Genomic DNA, 23,714 nt, shown 5'->3' on the forward strand with positions numbered 1-23,714 from the left:
TATATATATTTATATATATATTTATATATATATTTATATATATATTTTATATATATATTTATATATATATATATATAATATATATATTTATATATATATTTATATTTTATATATATATATATATATTTATATATATATTTATATTTATATATATATATATATATTTTATATATATATTTATATATATATTTATATTTATATATATATATATATATTTATATATATATTTATATATATATTTATATATATATTTATATATATATTTATATATATATTTATATATTTATATATATATTTATATATTTATATATATATATTTATATATATATACTTATATATTTATATATATATATTTATATATATATTTATATATTTATATATATATTTATATATATATTTATATATTTATATATATATATATATATATATTTATTTATATATTTATATATATTTATATATTTTATATATATATTTATATATTTATATATATATTTATATATATATTTATATATTTATATATATATATATATATATATATTTATATATTTATATATATATTTATATATATATTTATATATATATTTATATATTTATTTATATATTTATATATATATTTATATATTTATTTATATATTTATATATATATTTTATATATTTATTTATATATTTTATATATATATTTATATATATATTTATATATATATATATTTATATATTTATATATATATTTATATATTTATATATATATTTATATATTTTTATATATATTTATATATTTTTATATATATTTATATATTTATATATATATTTATATATTTATATTTATATATATATTTATATATTTATATATATATTTATATATTTATATATATATTTATATATTTATATATATATTTATATATTTATATATATATTTATATATTTATATATATATTTATATATTTATATATATATTTATATATTTATATATATTTATTATATATATATATATATATATTTATATATATATTTATATATTTATATATATATTTATATATATATATATATATATATATTTATTATATATATATATATGCATGTTTGTATGTATGTATCGCCATTCTTGAACGCTAGCTTTTTTATCCTCTCTGTGTTTATTTCCTCATGTTCCTTTCTGTTGAAGCGCCTAGGCTCAAAACATAAAAAATTTTCTCATCTTCCTAAGCATTAAACTAAAACAACCTGTTTGTTGTTTCCATTGACTTAGCTACACCATTATTTGAAACCTCCTCTGATATGTGGCATTTGATGAATGAGGAACCCTTAACAGGAAGAGATGCAGTTTTTGTTTTAAAGACACATCTACACCATGCAGGTCTCTCAGGTATTTTGGAAGGATAAAAAAGAGCCGTGAGCCCTTAAAGCCCAAGCTGTTGCAGTAATCTGGTCCTGTATTTTGATGGTAATGCTGAGATTAAAGAAACGATAAAGAAGAGACAACTGGAAATACTTTATTTTTGGTTTTGTTTTATCCCTCTTAGAATATATAGTAATAAAGATTTTTAAATTTTGGCACAAGGCCAGCAAATTTAGGGGTGGTGGCTTGTTGTTTACATTCACCCCAATGTTTAACTGATTCTATTTTATTGATTTTAAGGATAAGTCAACCTTGGCAGAATTTGAACTCAGAACGTGAAGACTGATGAAATGCTGCTAAATATTGTAACTGGCGGGCTAATGATTCTGTCAACTCGCCATCTTAAAATAATAATGAAAATGTGATTTCATTTTTATTTAGAAATATATTTTCCTCTCTTAATGATTATTTTCTTAATTATTTTTAGGTCTGTTCCAAATAACGACCACATTGTTCGACTAAATGAACAAGTTAATGAAGTTACTCGTTTGCTTAAGACCAATGTTGAAAAGATTGTTGAGCATGGAGATCGACTTGACAATCTGCAGACACGCTCAGGTAAATGTTTTATTAAATCAGAAAATAGTAAAAATAAGCCCAAAATTCAAGATTGTTATATGGAAAATAAGTTAATATTATGTATGAGGTGGTGTCTTTTGTATGAGGTGGTGTCTTTTGTATGAGGTGGTGTCTTTTGTATGATGCATTTCCTTTACAGGTGAGTTCAGCAGATATGGGTTGAGTAGTTCCACCCATGTGTAGTGATTAGTATCACTATCAGATGGTTAACTGTTGATATTATTGTTTCTCCAATACCAGCATGAAAGATCACTAAAACATAGTAATGGCTTGTTTTACTACATCTGCTGCAAAACATGGTGTTACCACATGTTTTAATCTGTCACTTCTTCTTTCATCAGCATCTACTTAGAATATTTGCACTACCAACTCTGGCTTTTTATGACATCCATTTGGATCATACTCAAGGATTAACTGTTATACATACTGCAAATATCTCCTAATACATCTGTTGTGCGCTAGGATAATTAGATTTACTTATTCATTTCTAAATATTATAATCATGGATTATTGTTTCATTTTCTGTGGTTCTATGTCTAATAGTCATGTACAATAATGTTCAGAGAATAATAGTGGTTTTGACACCTGTGACATCCTGTCATGACAATTCATCAGGGAAATAGTTCACTGGAGAGAAAAGAATTGCTATGTAAATATGAATTTGAGTTGGATCACGAAAACTTCAATATGTTCTTATTTCTTTATTGCCCACAAGGGGCTAAACATAGAGGGGACAAACAAGGACAGACAAAGGGATTAAGTCAATTACATCGACCTCAGTGCATAACTGGTACTTAATTTATCAACCCCGAAAGGATGAAATGCAAAGTCGACCTCGGCAGAATTTGAACTCAGAATGTAATGGCAGACGAAATACCACTAAGCATTTCGCACGGTGTGCTAACATTTCTACCAGCTTGCCCCTTTTCTCTGGAACTATCAGACAAACTTATATCATTCATATATAAAAACCAAGTTATAGCTTTTAGTTTTACATGTTATGGCTGTGTGGTTAAGAAGTTCACTTTTGGACCCTATGGTTAGGGGTTCAGTTCCACTGTGGACACACTTGGCTGGTGACTTGGACAGTAGCTATAAGCTGAACAATACTTTGTGAGTGAAATTGGTTGACAGAAACCAAAGATCCCCACTGTGTGTGTGTGTGTGTGTGTGTGTGTGTGTGTACATGCACACACACACACACTCACACACATATATATGGAAAAAGTGAAAGGGATACAGTGAACTTGCCATGAGGAGTGGAATGTCCAATGTTTCGGATTCAATCCTTCATCAGGGGCAGAGAAAAAGAGAAGAAAAGGAGAAAAAAGTCAGAGTTTACATCCTCTCAGCTTAAAAAATTGGCTGCAACTGATAATGGACACAGAATAACACAGGCTTCTAACGTGAAACAGAAGTTATAGGAGAGTGCATGCAGAAAGGAAAAGGGTGGTGGAGAGAGTAGAGGTAAGTAAATACAGGAATATTTCAAGTCTTGCCAATGCAGAGCTATCTGATTATTGCCTGATTATTACATATTTTTTATCGGATGAATGTAAGTTCGCCCTGAAAGCTTGTATAGAAATAATCAGTATATGACCTAACTTATTAAACAAAGTTCAACAAATTCATTCATATTTATGTAATGGAGGAGATTAGATGTTAAAATGGATTATAGTTTTTATTTTTCATATTGCTATACAATTGTTTCGTACAAATGGACTAAGATTTTCATAAATAGAAAATTGTAATAATCATATTTGCAATCTTCAATAGCTGATACAAAAACTAAAAGAGACATTTGAAGTACATAGATTTTTTTCTTATTTATCATTTTCGGATTAGTATATTTGTTCTTCTAGTCATGTCTATTTGAATCAAGACTAAAAAATATATTAAGTGGGTGCTAATATATGTAATATTAAAAACTGACACTCTCTCTATGAAATCCAATATGTGTCTCTATTTAAAACTCCTTAAATGAATTTTATTACTGGTCAAGCTGTATTTGTATGTACGTTGAGAAATACCAAATAAGGAGGTATATGTATTTTCAAATACATACTTACTTTTTACTTAACCGTCAGTTTTCCTTTTGACTTGAGATATTTTTAGAAACATTGGTGATTAGTACTAGTATTAAAGAATAATTTCTGGTTTATAAAATTTATAATTTAAGTATTTATTGTTCTATATTTAAGAGATGAGGAATTATTTACATTATATGTCCACGGGCATATGGCGTAATGGTTAAGAGCGCAGGCTACTAACCCCAAGATCGGAGTCCGATTCCAAATAGTGACCTGAATAATGATAATAATAATAATAATATCGAAAAAATATCGTAGGAATGAGAACCCAGGTTCAAAATTTCTCCAAGACACCTGATGAAGGCTGGAGGGTATATCAGCCAAAACGTTGTGTTAACAACAAACAAGATGAGGACAAATTTCCATCAAATGTAAATTAAGTATTTATTGTAAATAATAGGTTTAATATTCATAGACAAAAATAAGTGTTATATGTTGTAATTAATTATCTAGGTACAGCTTAATATATTTTTAAGATTTAGAAATAAATTCTATACAAGGTCGAAAAGAAATAGTGATTACTTACGTGATAAACTTATATATAATCAGATATAGTACCATCTAGTATATAAGAAAGGTTTCATTTTTTGTTAGTGTATGTCGAAATAGTTGTGTATGTTTTCATAGAGAGGGAAAACGAACCAAAAATAAGCTGGTGTAATTTGTAGTAATGTAGGGGATACAATAATTAATATGCTGCGATATTTACAGATATTATACGGGTGTACATAGATTTATATATACAAATGTAAATACACTAACACACTGATATAGAAATATGTACACTCAAATACTTGTGTATACATACCAATGCACATATAGTTATATATACCCACACAGCCATATATATATGCTGTGCGTGAGAAGACCCGGCAAGCCAAGTAAGATCGTTGCCAGTGCCCCTGGACTGGTTCTTGTGCGGGTGGCACATGAGATGCACCATTTTGAGCGTGGCCGTTGCCAGTACCGCCTGACTGGCTCCTGTAGGATTTTCGAGCGAGATCGTTGCCAGTGCCCCTGGACTGGCTTGTGCGGGTGGCAAATAAAAGACACCATTTCGAGCGTGGCCGTTTTCGTGCGGGTGACACGTAAAAGCACCCACTACACTCTCTGAGTGGTTGGCGTTAGGAAGGGCATCCAGCTGTAGAAACTCTGCCAAATCAGACTGGAGCCTGGTGTTGCCATCCGGTTTCACCAGTCCTCAGTCAAATCGTCCAACCCATGCTAGCATGGAAAGCGGACGTTAAACGATGATGATGATGATGATAGGTATATATACATCCATATATATATATATATATATATATACACACACACATACATACATACATAAATACACACATACACATGCATGTACATTCCTACATACACATCGTTATATACACACACATATATGTATAAGCACTCAATAGATACTTACATACTGGTAGGTGGGCATATATGCACATATACATGTTTTTAAAAGTTATGATTTGTAACTTGGATAACTGGATATTCAGGTATATTATTATTTTGTAATATATGCATACATATATCCACATATATACATACATAGATATATACATATACAAATACACATACAGGGGTTGGACAAAATAATGGCAACAACTTAAAATTTCAACCAAATTTTAATATGGGGTAGGACTGCCTTTGGCAGTAATTACAGCTTGCATTCTACAAGGTTCTTACAAAGTTTGAATTGTTTCTGAAGGAATTTGTGTCCATTTTTCAGCTAAAACAGTCTCCAGTTCTTGTAGTGATGATGGTGGAGGATATTAACTCCTTGGTTTTCTAAAATGCACCATAGATGTTCAATGATCTTGAGATTTGGGGACTGTGGTGGCCAGATAAGATGTTCAGCTTCACTAGAATGTTCCTAGTGCCATTCAGTAACAACTTTGGCTGTGTGAATTGGTGCATTATCATCCTGAAAGATTGCGTTTCCCTCCAGAAGTAGTTCTGCAACAACCATAGGATGAATTTGATCAGATAAAATGCTTAAATAGTCTTGACTATAAATTCTGCTATGAAGAGAAACCATTGGGCGGGCGGATTTCCAAGTGTATCCCCCCCCCCCCCCCACATCATCACAGATCCTCCTCCATGTTTAACAGTTGGAATAAGGGAAGTTTGGATCAAATAATTCTTTTGGCTATCTCCACACGTACACTTGGCCGGTGGTCAGAAATAAGGTAATGGATGACTTGTTTGAGAAAATAACATTCTGCTCTAGGGACAAATTCTGTAGGTTTTTACTCCACTCTAAATGCTTTGCAATGTTTGTTTTTGAAAGTAGTGGTTTTCTGATTGCAGCCTTCCTGTGAAATCCGACTCTGTGCAGCTCCCAGTAAACAGCTTTTGTGGAAACTGGGTTCTCGAGGTGGTCATTAAGCTCTACAGTACTTTCAGGAGCTGTACTTTTGTGATCCTCTCTAATAATTCGCATAAGAGTCCGACCGTCCCTATCTGAAAGTTTTGGCTTTCTTCCGGAGATTTGCTTCGGCGAGGAGGTTTTTCCCTCTTTCTCAAAGGCTGTCATTACTTTCAAGACAGTACTTCTTGATACACCAAACATTTCAGCTGTTTTCGTTACACTAGCACCTGCCATACGAGCACCTAACAATTTGACCTCTTTGAAAGTCTGATAGATCTGTTATTATAATGAATCTTAATTACCTCTTTCTATTGGTATCTGAAAAGAAACAGCAATTTTAACAAAACATATTAAGCAACTCTAATGATAAATAAAAAAAACAACATAAAAATAATCAAGCTTTTAATGGTTTTGTAGATATTTCAAAATGCTAGGTGTTTCCATTATTTTGTCCAACCCCTGTACATACATTTATCAATATATATATACTTCCACATACACACTTTTACATGCTTACATACTTACATATTGACACATTTATACATGCATACATAACACTCTCTCTAAATCGGTCTCTCTCTCTCTCTCTACTTCCCTCTATCCTAGATTCTTTCAGGACCCCGGCTATATAAATAAGAAGTCCCTTCTAATTGTTTCACAATCTATTCTACTGACATAACTATGATGAGGTTTCTCCAAAATATGGACAGCTAAGATAAATTTTATTTTTTCTACTCCCTCAACATTTTCTCAAATCTTTTTGCGTCCCCCCCCCCCCGTCTGTTCTTCATTATCTATCTGTTTCTCTCCATGTAAATCAATTGAACTCCATTTTTGTCTTAAATTCATACTTATTCATTTTCTTTACTTTATTCAATTTTTATCGCTCCTTCCTTTAAAATTACGATTTAAGCTTAGCCGTCTTTCCTTCAACTACGCCTCTGATTTAGCATTTTGTACAATTTCGTCCTCAATTCATGCTTATTTATTTCATTCTCTTTACTTAAGTTTTATCGCTCCTTTAAAATTACGATTTAAGCGTTGCTGTCTCTCAAATATGTTTAAGCATTTAAAACGTACAATTAAGAAGTCTCTCTCTTGGCTGGTGCAACACCTGCCCTCCCACCCCCTCCACCGGAAGTTCATATCCTCTGTCATCTTTGGCTGTCTCCCGGAACCCGTCTAGTGGCCTCACACCATCCCCTCCCCTACCTTTGGGTAGCGCATAAAGATTGTGTAATGTTTGCAGGTTGTAGGTACTGTTTTGCTTATGAATTCTGCCAATTGCAAGCTTTCTTTTCAGGTACACGACACTGCTTTTCCCCTTCCCAGGCCACAGGCCCACACCCCCAACACCCACACCGTTAGGATTGGCACTCTCAACGTCGGCACGCTGAAAAGTAGGTCTGGTGAGATTGTTGAGATGCTTGAATGGAGACGCGTAGATTTGTGCTGCATCCAAGAAGTAAGATGGAGAGGAGGTTCTGCGAGGTTCCTCACAGGCAAAGAACACAGGTACAAGATTTTCTGGGCAGAGAACACTGACGGGGTCGGGGGCGTAGGAATACTTCTAGCAGCGAAATGGGTTGATAAGGTAATCAAGGTAGTTAGAGTATGTGACAGAGTACTTAAGATTAGACTAGTGCTTCATCATAGATTAGCTACTGTCATCTCAACTGGGGCTACCGGATGGGCTGAAAGACCAATTCTATGATACCCTCTTGCAAACTACCTCGTCGATGAGTGACAGGGACCTTCTCTTCATGGCTGGTGACTTCAATGATCATGTCGGACGTCGTGCTAGAGGCTCCCATGGCATACATAGAGGCTATGGCTTCGGTTCCCGCAATGAGGAGGGAACCAGACTGCTGGAGTTCTGTGATGCAACCGATCTTATGGTTTGCAATACCAACTTCAGGAAACCTGCCTGTCACCTAGTCACCTACCGATCCGGCAGACACTCTAGCCAAATCGACTACATCCTCGCCAGAAATAGGGAAAGAGGGCAGCTTATAAATGCCAAAACCTTCCCTGGCAAAGAATGTACGCCTCAACACAGATTAGTAGTTAGCGACTTCGGGATCAAGGCAAAATGGGTGCCCAGAAGTAGACACGCTTGGAGAAGGGTGTGGAAGCTTAAAGACCCTGCAAATGGACGGAGATTTAGAGACATGTTACTCGAAGCATTTGACGAAATAGAAGGGGATATAGCATCATACAGCATGGAAGACAATTGGAGATTTCTGCGGGACAACCTGCTAAGAGACACCGACCAGATCTGTGGCTGGTGTAAAGTCCCCTCTCGACCCAGAGTAACGTGGTGGTGGAACAAGGAGGTAGACAGGGCTATTAGACAAAAGAAACAGGCTTGGAAGGACTGGAAGAACAGTGGTAGCAGGGAATTGTACCAATCTGCCAGAAGGGAAGCTAGGCGACAGGTTTATTTAGCCAGAGGGGAAGCGGTTAAGAAAAGATTTGCCAATATTCTGCGCCGTGAGGACCAAAGACTTGAGGTATTTCGTGTTGCAAGACAGTGTAGGGGAGAGAAATGTGTTCGCATGGATGATGGTACGCTTGCACTAAATGAGGCTGCAAAGAAAGAGGTCTGGAGATGCCACTACGATAGAATGCTCAATAAAGGGAATGAATGGGAGAAAGAGAGTCTGCCGTATGTCGACCCAACAGAGGGACCAGCTATCCGAGTTGACAGTACCATGGTAGATAAAGCAATTAAGAGTATGAAGACAGGGAAAGGCCCTGGCCCATCAGGAATCACTGCAGAGATGCTCAAAATATCTGGCAGTGTCGGCTATAGCCTATTCACCCGTATTACGAACCAGGTGATACACGAAGGAGTCATACCCAATGACTGGTGTAGCAGCACCATAGTCAACTGCTACAAAGGTAAAGGTGATGCTTTAGATACAAATAATTACAGAGGTATCAAGCTGTTAGATCAGGTAATGAAAGTCACAGAGAGGGTCATAGCCCAACTAATTAGGGAGCGAATCAATTTAGATGAGATGCAGTTTGGGTTTGTGCCAGGTAAAAGCACCACTGATGCCATATTTCTGGTAAGACAGCTGCAGGAGAAATACCTAGCCAAAGATAAACCCCTGTACCTGGCTTTCGTTGATATGGAGAAAGCCTTTGACAGGGTCCACCGATCCCTCATCTGGCGGTCAATGAGGAAACTAGGGATAGAAGAATGGTTAGTGAGAGCTGTGCGAGCCATGTACTGAGACGCTGTCAGTAAGGTGAGGGTTGGAAATGAGTACAGTGAAGAATTCCGGGTAGAGGTAGGGGTCCACCAAGGTTCTGTCCTCAGCCCCCTCCTGTTTATCATAGTCCTCCAGGCTATAACAGGGGAATTCAAGACAGGATTCCCCTGGGAGCTCCTCTATGCTGATGACCTTGCACTAATTGCTGAGTCACTATCAGAACTAGAGGAGAAGTTTCAGGTGTGGAAGCAAGGACTAGAATCGAAGGGCCTTAGAGTCAACCTAGCTAAAACCAAAGTCCTAATAAGTAGGAAGGTAGAAAAAACACGAACCCCTTCAGGTGGATGGCCTTGCTTGATCTGTAGAAAAGGCGTAGGTAGAAACTCTATAAGATGCACCCAGTGCAAGCTATGGACACATAAGAGGTGCAGCAATATCAAAGGAAGGTTAACTAGGAAGTTAGTTTTTGTATGTAGCAGATGTTCAGGAGCTATAAACACTGTAAATGTGCAGAAAACAACTTCTGTCTCATTCCAGGAAGAAAAACTAGATGTATTTGATAGCTTCCGCTATCTAGGTGACCAAGTTAGTAGTGGGGGAGGGTGCGCTGAAAGTGTAGCTGCTAGAATAAGAATAGCCTGGGCAAAGTTCAGAGAGTTCTTACCTCTGCTGATGACAAAGGGTCTCTCTCTCAGACTAAAAGGCAGACTGTATGATGCATGTGTATGAACAGCCATGCTACATGGCAGTGAAACATGGGCTGTGACTGCTGAAGATATGCGTAAGCTCACAAGGAATGAAGCCAGTATGCTCTGATGGATGTGTAATGTCAGTGTGCATACTAGACAGAGTGTAAGTACCTTGAGAGAAAAGTTAAACCGAAGAAGCATCAGTTGTGGTGTGCAAGAGAGACGATTGCGCTGGTATGGTCATGTGGCTAGAATGGATGAGGATAGCTGTGTGAAAAAGTGCCACATCCTAGCAGTTGATGGAACTTGTTGAAGTGGTAGGTCCAGGAAGACCAGGGATGATGTGGTAAGGCATGACCTTTGAACATTGGGCCTCACCGAGACAATGAATTGTGACCGAGACCTTTGGAAATACACTGTGCGTGAGAAGACCCGGGAAGCCAAGTGAGACCTAAATCGAAGGCCTCAGGCAGCCCACTTATACGTACCTTCCTTCATTGGACACTAAACTCCGCTTGCGAAGACCTGTTGAGACAAGTGAAATCGAAATCGAATTAAATTCGACGACTGGTACCCATGCCAACGTCATCTCCTTCATTGGAAACGAAACTCGGCTTGTGAAGACCTATTGGGGCAAGCGAAAGCAAAACCGTCAATGGTATTCGTGCTAGATGGCACGTGTAAAGACATTCGAGCGAGATCGTTGCCAGTGCCGCCGAACTGGCTCGTGTGCAGGTGGCATGTAAAAGCACCTACTACACTCTTGGAGTGGTTGGCGTTAGGAAGGGCATCCAGCTGTACAAACTCTGCCAAATCAGATTGGAGCCTGGTGTAGCCATCTGGTTTCACCAGTCCTCAGTCAAATCGTCCAACCCATGCTAGCATGGAAAGCGGATGTTAAACGACAATGATGATGATGATGATGATGTGTGTGTATATATATATATATATATATATATATATATATATATATATATATATATGCATATATGTGTGTGTGTATATATATGTGTATCTATGTATGTATATATATATATATATATATATATATTTGTTTATGTATATACTCTCTTTTCTCTTTTACTCTTTTACTTGTTTCAGTCTTTTGACTGTGACCATGCTGGAGCACCACCTTTAGTCGAGCAAATCGACCCCAGGAATTATTCTTTAGAAGCCTAGTACTTAATCTATCGGTCGCTTTTGCCGAACCGCTAATTTACGGGGACATAAACACAGCAGCATCAGTTGTCAAGCGATGTTGGGGGGACAAACACAGACACACAAACACATACACACATACATGTATATATACGATGGGCTTCTTTCAGTTTCCGTCTACCAAATCCACTTACAAGGTTTTGGTCGGCCCAAAGCTATAGTAGAAGACACTTGCCCAAGATACCACGCAGTGGGATTGAACCCGAGACCATGTGGTTGGTAAGCAAGCTACTTACCACATAGTCACTCCTACGCCTATATCTATAATATAAATTGAAGTTGGCCGACCATTGTATTCATTCTTGTCTTGAGGTGCACTGCCAAACAGATAGGTGGATTCGCGTGAAAAATGGCACACAGGTGGAGACGGGCACATAGATTGGAACGCGCTTTCTATTTTTTCCTAGCCCCCATACTTACAAAGAAAATTGATTAAAACAACCTGCGTGCGTGCATATATGTGAGTGTGTGTCACTGAAGTCATTCATACATATATACATATTAATGGATAAACTGAATGATAAATTTCAGTTATCTCTCTCTGTCTCATGTACACATACACCATTAACATTACTCTCTTTGTCGTGCACACCCCATCAAACATACACACTCACACATAGACAGACATACGCATACACATCAATTCTCCCCTCTCTCCACAACTTCAAAAGAAGTTCAGTCATAAAACTGTCCATGTCTCTTCATTCGACGCCCACTTCAAAAGATCGCCTTTCTTTTTCACCTGTCCGGCCATTGATCGAGAGATAAAACACAAAACAATTCCTGCTAAATGCGAAAATCCTGCCAAAAATATGCACACATACACACACAAATGGACATTTCGTGTCTTTCAGTTTCTCTATGATTATACACACGTCGAATACAGGTATGTATCAATTTCTATAATATAAATTGTTTTTCAAGTCAATGACACACAAATTCACTCACTCACTGTATCACTCTTTCTTACTCTCTTTCTCTCTCACATACACACACACACACACCCACACACACACGCACATCCATTTCACATATCTTTCAATTTCTGCTCTCTGCAAATAAAATCTCTAGGATAAAACTGCTTACAAAAATTGCGATTAATGTATAATTTCCTTCTATGTTCATAATCAAATAAATCTTTTAATGATTAGACAGACGTCCAATAGAATAGCTCTCACAAACAGACTACGTACAAATTCTTTCTTCACAACTCCTGAAGCCATTTTCTGACAGGAGGGGGTGAAATCTTCATACAGCTGGAGGCTCCAATCGAAACGGGACACGAAATGATCAGGTTGAGAAACGCTGTTATACATCATACCTAACCGAAAACAATCACAGCCACATCATCCAAACATATATATATATATATATTTGTGTGTGTGTGTGTGTGTGTGTGTGTGTGTGTTTATGTGTATATGTACATATATGTGTATATATGTGTCTATGTATATATGTATATATATATATATGTATATATGTGTGTGTGTATATATATATGTATACATATGTGTATGTGTGTGTGTGTGTATATGTATATATTTGTGTGTATAGGTGTATATATGTGTATTTATGTGTATATATATATATATGTGTGTATGTATACATGTGTGTGTAAATTGTTGGTAAGTAGAATTATATCCAACCATAGAAAATCTTCCTGGATAAAATCCATCTGACCCATACAAGCCTGAAAAAGTGAACATTAAATGATGTATGTATATGTAACACACATGCATATGTAATTATAGGCAAGTAAGGTTGCATTCATCTTCCTGTGTATAACTGATTGTAAACAAGTGTCTCATTCATCTGGTGGTGTGTTTTTTTTTTCTGTTCTCTGTATTACTCCAGCTGGTCAGTTCATTGTTCAGCTGACTGGGGTATTATTACTTTGCTTGGAAATAGTTGAAGGTTGGCACCAGGAGGAGTGTCTGACCATTAAAATATCTCTGCCACTACAAAGTCTCTATCTAACCCATGCAAACATGGATGAGTAGATGTAAAACAACAATGATGAGTGCTATCTCCTCAAGGAATTCCATTGGGATATTATTACTGGAGATAATGAAGAACTCTGAATCATTTCATCCCAATTGCTATCTTTAATCTAATCATTACAACTCAACTGTACCTACATACTGTCAACATATTCTTTTATATCATTGCTGTCTTGTTATTTGTTCTTAGAACTGATAAAACCTCACTATTGTAGAAAGATTAACCACATCAAAGCATCAGCTGGTTAAAGGCTGTACCTTTAAATCACCCCTAAATCAACTCAAAAGTTTCAAAGTTGTTTAACATAATTTTATCCATGCTGGGGCAAAATGACTTGGTAATCACTCTCTCTCTCTTTCTCTCTCTTTCTCTCTCTTTCTCTCTCTTTCTCTCTCTCTCTCTCTCTCTCTCTCTCTCTCTCTCTCTCATATGCATATATTGTCTTGACACTATTCCTAGATCACATTTTAAATACTAGCAGCTGAAACAGATTTGTTTTTTCTTAATTCTCATATTTCAGAAAAACTTGAAGACTGTTCAGTACATTTTCAGAGGAGTGCAACAAATGTAAGGAGGTCAATGTGCTGGAAAAATGCTAAAGCTACTTTAATTCTTGGATTTGTGATACTTTTGTTGCTTGGAATCATAGTTGGAGTCATTGTAGGTAAAGTAAAAAAAAATGCTTCTCACATCATTTGTCTTTGACCAGAAGTGTTCAATACAAATTCATATGACATCTCTCTATGCTATGAAATATATTCTATTTTATGTTGGTAAAATATTTTTTCATAAATAATTGAATAGGGCTTGTGAGATTAAATAAATGTAAATTATTTATGTCATCTTGAATCAATGTATAGATTTTACAGTTACAGAATTTATAGCATAAATTACAGCTTTGGAGGACTGCCTTTTAACCTTTTAGAAATACCAGATATGTCAAACCTAGCACATACCAGTTTATCTGAGTGTTTCAGCATCATCGTCACAATATTCATTTTCCCCTCCTAATTTCAGTTTGAGAGGTTTACAATGTCTTATTTCTCCATGGACCTTAACCATTTTTCTCTCATCTGATTTGATCCCCATGTTCCACTCTCTCTCTCCCTAAAGTATTCAAAATTCTACTTCATCCCCACCACCATCTATACATGGTTCAACTATATTATATCTATTATCACAAATGTATTTTCTGTTGTTCATGATCAATGAATATGGGTTATATTCACTATATTTCTCTTACATCATTATAAATCCTTTCCTTTCATTGTCCTTCAGAGCATTTATTATCTACTAGCAGTATAACCCGACATTGTCCGGGTGTGACTTATTACGCCATCTACAATAAGTCTTGCTAGGTGAAAATCAACTAAAAGAGAAAGCCTTACAACGAAAAAACCCTTATGATGTAAATATGTTCATAATTGAAAAGACGATGAAATTAATAGGGAAAGTCTGAAGGCTGTTTTGCGTAACATTATTAAGTGTACGTAAATTTCATACGTCTAATTGGCTATACAAATGCTTGTGCAAAACAACTTTTTGCACTGCCCTGATTATACATAGCAGGGTAATCCCTTTTCGCAGGAGCTAGGACGGCAATTTGTGATGAAGAAATTGTTGGCGATCTGTTGCTACACAGTTCTGCCAGAATTCTATCAGATTGGGCAGATGTTGCTGCACCATTTTGCATTATGTTCAAAGTAGCTTCTGGAATGTGGTGAATTGCTGCAGTCTCTTGCTGTCTTTTTAAACCGGTTGCTTTCTTTCCCCAGCAAGCTCTCTTATTTGGAGGCATAATCTATGTACATATTAAACAGATCAACAAAAGTTATAACAGATGGCAGGGTCGGTAGTTTTCACATTTCGGTAATTTTTCAGATTAACACCCACACGATTACGTAACCGTAACCCTAAAACCCTAACCCTGACCGTAACCGTAACACTAACCCTCATCGTAACCCTAACCATAACCCTAGAACCCTAACCCTCACACCCTAGTAAAAATCGTGCGGGTGTTAATCTGAAAAATTACCCACATTTGTAATGAAGTTCACTGATTTGCAATGTGTTGTCCATAAGCTCCGTAGTTTGTATATTTACAAAACATTGATGAACATGAGTTATCTTGTAGTGAATGCTTGTGTGTACGTGCACGTGTATGTGTTTGAGAAAGCGAGAGAGAAGAGGGAGAGAGGAAAAGAGAGAGAGGGGAGAAAGGAATAGAGAATGGGAACAATGAAGAAAGAGAAAGAGAGGAAGGGAGAATGGAAGACAGTTATAAAATAGCAATGCGTGCGCATGTTTATATAAGAAACACACAGAAACTAAATCTTATATCTATAATGTTGATGTATTTATGTGTATGTTGTTGTCACAGATCACGTATGTGTGTGTTTTTACGTTTCTATGTTATGATAAAATATGTAAGAGGTAGAGGGATAGAAGAAAGCTATTAAATGGGAGAGAGGAAGAAGAACGAAGTAAGAGTGAAAAGGTACAAGGAAAGAATAGGCTTAAAGCAAGTTAATCTATGACTTTGTATGTGTCATTTTCTCTCTCTCTCTCTTTTACTCTTACTCTGTATATTATCTGTTGAGCGCGTGATCGATGTGTAAGAACGCCGGTACAGGTAGAAGGGGAGAAATATAAAAGTTGCTAGAAACAACAGCCAAATCTCCCTTAAATCACACAAAGTAAACGGTATTAAGATGGGCAACACACACACACACACTAAATAAAAAAAATGACAGGTATTTGTATATATGTGTGTATTAATCTGTATTCTGTGTCTCTCTCTATATATATATGGCAGTAAGTAAATGCGTTTTAAGAAAAATGATTAAAAAAATTCAGTTTGTAGAGAATAAATGTTTGACTGTCGATCGTATTTGGAAGAGACTGACAGGTATTTGTATGTATGTGTTTATTTGTATGTATGTGTGTATTTGTACGTATGTATGTATGAGTGTGTATTCAAAAACATCTATATTTACACTTTAAAGTTGGTTTTCACACTCAACCCTGTTCTGCAGAATCAGTGTAGCGACGGGAGGTTTATGCCCATCTCTACGTTCTGAGTTCAAATTCCGCCGAAGTCGACTTTGCCTTTCATCCTTTCGGGGTCTAGAAAATAAGTACCAGTTGGACACAGGGGTCGATATAATCGACTATTCTCCACCTGCCCCAAGCCGCCCTTGTGGGAAAAATTTAAAATAATAATAATAATAATAATGACCTCTGCCGATCAAACTCCCAACCCACAACTAAGTCTTAAGTGTATATATATATATATATATATGGACAACACACACACACACACACTAAATAAAAAAATGTTAGTAAGTAAAAGTGTTTTAAAAAAGATTGTTAAATTTTCAGATTAACACTGGCACAATTTTCACTACAGTGTTAGGGTTAGGATGAAAAAGTGGAAAATGTGGATTTCTATAAACTTTTAAAAAGGCTTCACACAGATACAGAACTTCAGCATTATATATTAAGATGGGCAACACACTCACTAAATAAAAAAAAAATGACAGGTATTTGTATGTATGTGTGTAGTATGTATGTTGTATGTATGTAGTAGTAAGTAAATGCATTTTAAGCAAGATATTAAAAAAATTAAGTTTGTAATGAATAAATATTTGATTGTCGATTGTATTTGGAAGAGACTGACAGGTATTTGTATGTATATGTTTATTTGTATGTATGTGTGTATTTGTACGTATGCATGTATGAGTGTGTATTCAAAAACATCTATATTTACACTTTAAATTTGGTTTTCACACTCAACCCTGTTCTGCAGAATCAGTGTAGCGACGGGAGGTTTGTGACCATCTCTACGTTCTGAGTTCAAATAACGCTGAAGTCGACTTTGCCTTTCATCCTTTCGGGGTCTAAAAAATAAGTACCAGTTGAACACAGGGGTCGATATAATCGATATTTCTCCACCTGCCCGAAGCCACCTTTGTGGGAAAAATTTTAAATAATAATAATAATAATAATAATAATGACCTCTGCCGATCAAAGTCCCAACCCACAACTAAGTCTTAAGTATATATATATATGGGCAACACACACACACTAAATAAAAATATGTTAGTAAGTAAAAGTGTTTTAAAAAAGATTGTTAAATTTTCAGATTAACACCCGCACAATTTTCACTACAGTGTTAGAGTTAGGGTTTTAGTGTCAGGGTTAGGGTTAGTTAGGTAATCGTGCGGGTGTTAATCTCAAGATTTATGAAAAGATTTTCCTAAAAACTCACAGTTTGTAGGGAATAAATGTTTGTCGATCGTATTTGAAAAAAATGTGTGGGTATTTTTTTTTTTTTGTTGTTATCATGGTGAAGGATGAGTTAGAAATAACTTACAATTCCCGCCAATTAGAATGAGGTATGTATCATTAAAATGAAACTATCTGTCATTACACTATCGAAATGTGATTGTTTCAGTTTTGATACTGAAATAGTTTTCTTTTACTGTCAGTGTTTCTCCTTCCTTTCTTTTTGTATTTGTTGTTGGATTGTTTGTAAAGGTTCATAAGAGAAAGTAGGAGTTGAAATGATTTTTATTAGAAAGAGGAAATTAGATTTTATTAGGGGGGAAATATTTACTTGTATAGTTTTATGGATTTCATTCGTTATTAGGAATTATTTTGAGTGAAAAAATGACACAGTGACCTAACAAATTGTATTTAGAATATTAATTGCAATTCTTTAATCCAAGAAATTTGGAATTGTATAAGAGAAAGTAGGAGTTGAAAGGATTTGTATTAGAAAGAGGAAATTAGATTTTATTAGTGGGGAAATATTTACTTGTATAGTTTTATGGATTTCATTCGTTATTAGGAATTATTTTGAGTGAAAAAATGACACAGTGACCTAACAAATAGTATTTAGAATATTAATTGCGATTCTTTAATCCAAGAAATTTGAAATTGTGTAAATGTATGAATTTTAAACATACACACACACACACACACACACACACACACAGAGAAAATCTGCCTTTTATAGATAAGATATAATATAAACCTCATACCTAAGATAGAAATCTGAAACTGGGTGTATCTTCTCTGATGAGTGGTCAAAAATCATCTTTAATCTTATGTTCTATAGAGAATAGTCAAGAGAAAACTGTAAAAAGTGAGAGTAGTTATTTAGATAATTTCACGTTACTGTAGCAGTAATATACTGAGAACTAGTGATATTAGCATATTTCTAACTTCATTTACAAAACCAGTATCATACATGTGAAAGTAATATTATGTTGGGGAGTGGAAATGGATATCAAACTCATCTTCCTCTTTTTAGTGATCCGTTGTAGTTCTACAGTGAGATCTTGAAAATTTTAACAAACCTTACGTTTGTCTATTCCTTTATCATTTCGTAAATGTAATGATGGACAGAACAAGTGATATGAGTCTGTATTGAAACAGATCTACTCCAAATATGTGAGTGTATGTGTACCCACACTATCATCCACATACTCTTCAATAGCGTCATCACACATACCACTTTACAAGCAGCCCCACACACACCACACACCATCATGCACATTCCCATGCAAGCACATTATACCTGAACGCAGACAACACACATGCACAGACACAGATAATATTTGCCACTAATGTACACTATACACATGCACATTATTTGGTTACAGACACACACACGTGCCTACACTACCTGAACAAGTACACATCAACTGCTACACACAACACACACATACATGTTAGCCTCATACATCCATATGCATACACATACACACATCCATACACATGTACGCACACAAATACATAAAACGCACATCATTCCACACAATACATACACTAAGTTACTTGTACGCATACACACAGGCATACCTACCAGTACTTGGAATGCACTCCACATAGCATACTGAGTAGCTTATACCCACACACATACAAAAGTCCACATAATTTTCAGCTTACTCACATGTACTTTCTCATACATTCACCCCTATTCACACATACACACATGTGCTTGTGCACCTTAGTTCATTGGGGTTGTTATTATTATTATCTCTCTTTCATTCAGCCTCTTTCTTTCCAGTCATCTTGTCATGCTGGACTGTTGAACTCTGCATATTTTTTTTGTCTCTGTGTTTTTTCCCTCTTAATCCTTTGTCAAAAAGTGTAGACTCATAACGTAAAAAACTTTTCCATTATTCACAAGTGTTAAACTAATACATCTGCTTATTGTTCTTACACCTGTCTTTCGTCTTTTGTTTTCTGTAAATTTGAACTATATGTGTGTGTGTGTATGTATACATACATATATATATATATATATATATATATATATATATATATATATATATATATATATATATATATATGTGCTTCAACAAGTTGGCGAAGTACTCTCCATTGATGGTGTGGCCTGTTTGAAGATAGTAGATAAATACAATGCCTTTCACATCCCATCTAGTTCTTGGCTCATATGGAGCAATTAAGTCATTGGAGCATGGAATGAAGATATTGGAAAGCATGTTAGAGGAGAGAAGGATAAGGAAGAAAGATCAATATTAAGCTCATGATCATTTGTAGTTGTGGTAGAGGTGAAGACTCTAGGTGTAAAGGAGTATTTTCATTTAGAATTACTGTACATAGATGATCAGGTGTTAACAGCAGAGGGTATGGCTAGATTGAAGAAGATGAATAAGTGGAAGGAAGGAATGGAAACAAAAAGTATGAAGGTAAATATCAGAACGATGAAAGTCATGACATGTTGTAAAGTATGTGATGGAAAAACTAACCATGTGCAGGAGTAGTGTTGGATAAACTCCATCAAATGTACAATATATTACGGGTAGGTTCATTGAAAATATAATAGTGTGACATAGTTAATTACTAATGTGGCAGCTAGGTTTAAGTGTGAGGTTTATATATTGTGGAAGCTGCAGGTGGAGGGAACATTGAGCTGGATCTTTGAAATGGTATGAAGATAAAAATATTGTTAGCTAGATGTATGAAGGTGAATTGTATTTGGTGATGATGGTTGGAGTGTGATGTACATGGAAGAAGTTCCTAGAACTGAATTATATGTTAATGAAGGGCATGTCAATGAAACTGAAGGAAAAGATGGATGATGCATGTGTGAATAGTATCATGATTTATGGGTACAAGACATGGATAAGGAAAGTGGAGCAGCAGAGAAGGGCTGGAAAGGAAAGAAATGAGAATAGTTTTGCAAGAAAGGAAGACAATGAATTGGAGAGGATGATGGGAAGGAAAAGAGTGGTGTATTACTGACAGAAGAAAACCAATGAGTTAGGGATAGACTTAGTGATAGATGTCACTGAGAGAAATGGAATAAGATGGGTGGGTCATGTGCTGGGGTAGGGTGAAAGTAATTGAATGAGAAGTAGAAAACTAAGACTGAGAAAGACATGGCTAAAGATGACAATGGAGGGTGAAATGAGGTGAAGGTGCATAAAGAACAGGATGAAATGGAAAAGACTGAGAAGGGTAACAAGGCTAAGCCATGCTTTAACAGGGTGAGTGTCCTTAAAACAATGTATTAATGTTGTTCAAGATAGACAACAAAGACCTACTCTTAACTTTCATATTACAACATAGATATTTATACAACAGAGCCTGTTTCTGTTAGGTCCATGTAGAGTCTTTCTTGTTATTGAGGTGTCAATAATACAAATAATTTTTTTTTTCTTTTGTTTTCAGGATTAGTCTATAAAGATGACAACAAAACTCATTCAACAACTCCAGTCCCACACATAACTACATATGTTCTGTCGAATGTTTCTTAAACTACAAGAAAAATACTTACTGTATGCTACCCAACTACCATGGCAAGTTTCTTTCTCTAATTAACAATATATGAAAGGAGAAAAGTAAAAGACCAACCTACATTCCCTACTCCATTTAATTTGTGGAAATGGAAAAATATTTTCTGAAGTGTTCACAACTTCCAGTAATTTCTGTTCTTTAAAAACAAATGATTGCATATGCTTTTCATTGTGATGTAATCAAGATTACCTGCTTGGATAGACTTTGTCTACTATAAACTATCTGCCTTAAGTTGAACTTAATTAAAAAATGTAATTATTTTATCAAGTTATTGATTTTTTGATTTAATTTTTTTTTTACTTGTTTTGGATTTTCTTTCTATACCAATATTTTATTTTATTTGCAATTGGAGAATTATATTTTTTATACAATCCTTAAAAAAGATAATTTCATTTAAGTAAATCACACACAATCTTTTTCTGTGTTTTTGATTCATTTAACCAGCTTAATTTGATGTTATCACTATCAATATACATGGATGTTTGCATGTGTAAATGTGGTTGTTTGCATGTGTGAATGCTACATATAGGTATTTACATGTGTAAATGCTACATGTAGGTGTATATATGTGTAAATGCTCAGTTATTTTCAGATGTTGTCTTTGTATATTTGTATTTTTACTTAGTGAAAATCTAATACATTTGTGGAACTTTTTATCTGGCTTTTCAACATGTGAAATGCTCCAAAAGTAAGATATATTTTTTGAGTAAGAAGTGAAGACAATGTTGTTGTTTTGGCTTGAGTTTCAGTTGTGAATGGGTAAGGATTAAGAAAATATGTCCAGTGCAAGGTTTGAGACAAAATAGTGGTGTTGATAGGATATGCTGGTATGTAAGGTGGAAATGGTATGTTTGTTAGCAGAATACAAATTGTTGTGGCAAAAATATAGAACATTTGTGGCTGTCATATGTTGAGTTTTTTTCATTTAACTGTCTCAGGTAGGAGACATATTGAGACCCTGAGGCACAGAAGAGTTTGTTGAATATTGGTCAAAGATCTGTGTTAATGCTTCCTACAACAGAACTGTATGATCTGACAATATAACTTCCAGTTCAAGATTGTAAGATACACATTCTGCAGCCTGGCAACTTAGCTATGAAGTTCTCAGACTGAGGCACAGTCAAAGATTTGTTGTCAAGGATAAAACTTTGGTCAAAGTTCTCGAAGAACAATGAGGTAGGTGAATAAGCCTCAATGGATCTGGTTGTTAGTGGGGAAGGAAGAGATTCATAGTGATAAAAGCAAGTTTATAACTTTCTGTGATTTTCAAGTGTATTATTTAAAATACATTATCTTATTTGTTTATTGCAGAGTCATTTATTGTCTTTGTTTTCAAACCAGTTAAAATGTTTTCAACCAAATGTATTTACCCAGTTATTTATACTCAGTTTCCAATCCATGTAACCTACCAGGCCATCAGAACCAGACATGCCAGACAAATGGTTTCATGCCCATCTTTTGTAATATATATGTGTTGTCTCTTGAAAAACCAGTTAGACTTTTTTTTTTTAACCTGCACAGCTTAATAAATAAACTCATTTATACATTAAACCTTCATTACATTGTACAAGATCAAACAAATCTCATGTGATATTTAGCTTGATATTTTTATGATTATTGAATTTATCTTCCAATTCATTGTTTAATCATGGACTATGAACTGGTTATTCCTGACAGTAACCTTTTTTTTCTTTTCCTTTCCTCCATTAACAGAGACTTGATGATGATTTAAATTATCATGTAACATTGTATTTTCATAGTAAATTTTCTGTGAAACTTGCTTATATAGTTTGTTACCTTATTTTCATTCTCTAAATTAACCATTTTTGTTTTGGTGTTTTCTACTCCCTGCAAAAAACTTAATTTTTCTTGTTTGCTTTTAATTTTTTATAATGTTGATTAAGCAAATTTTGAAGGAAATGAATTTTCCTAATACAATAAATGTTTGGTAAAATGATATAGTTGCTGGTTTATCCAACAGGTTTTCTGTTTAACATAAATTTGCATGCTAATCACCCTATTTTTTTGACAATTATCTGTGCAAATATAATTTCTATGTCCAGTGTCATATTTTAAAACATTTAAATATACATTTTTAATTTAACTGCTCAGAGTAGCTGGCTTTTTTTTTCTCTGCTAAAAAGGGATCAATCTCTTTAAGAATATAAATTCTTTTCTATGTCAACTGAAATGCATTTATTGCTTTTAGAGAATTTAAATACTGTCTTTATTCTTTTTGTTTCTGTAAGACCTGGTCTATTGCAGTGACAATTGGGTTAACAGTCAAAAATCTTCAATCAGTGCTGCTTTTTA

At 34.7% G+C, this 23,714-nt stretch overlaps 1 protein-coding gene across 1 annotated transcript in view; it reads left to right on the forward strand.

Annotated features, from left to right (window-relative positions):
• Positions 1 to 23,181, forward strand: part of LOC106883591 (vesicle-associated membrane protein 8) — a 36,271-nt gene extending 13,090 nt beyond the window's left edge. The window contains exons 2-4 of the mRNA XM_089352356.1: positions 1,824 to 1,954; positions 14,089 to 14,232; positions 21,276 to 23,181. Of these exons, the coding sequence (XP_089208482.1) occupies positions 1,824 to 1,954; positions 14,089 to 14,232; positions 21,276 to 21,361 (361 nt within the window). The 3' untranslated portion in view covers positions 21,362 to 23,181. The remainder of the gene's footprint in view (positions 1 to 1,823; positions 1,955 to 14,088; positions 14,233 to 21,275) is intronic.
• The last annotated feature ends 533 nt before the right edge of the window (positions 23,182 to 23,714 follow it).

The sequence above is a fragment of the Octopus bimaculoides genome, chromosome 5 (assembly GCF_046866305.1).
Source record: "Octopus bimaculoides isolate indiv1 chromosome 5, ASM4686630v1, whole genome shotgun sequence".
Lineage (NCBI taxonomy): Eukaryota > Metazoa > Mollusca > Cephalopoda > Octopoda > Octopodidae > Octopus > Octopus bimaculoides.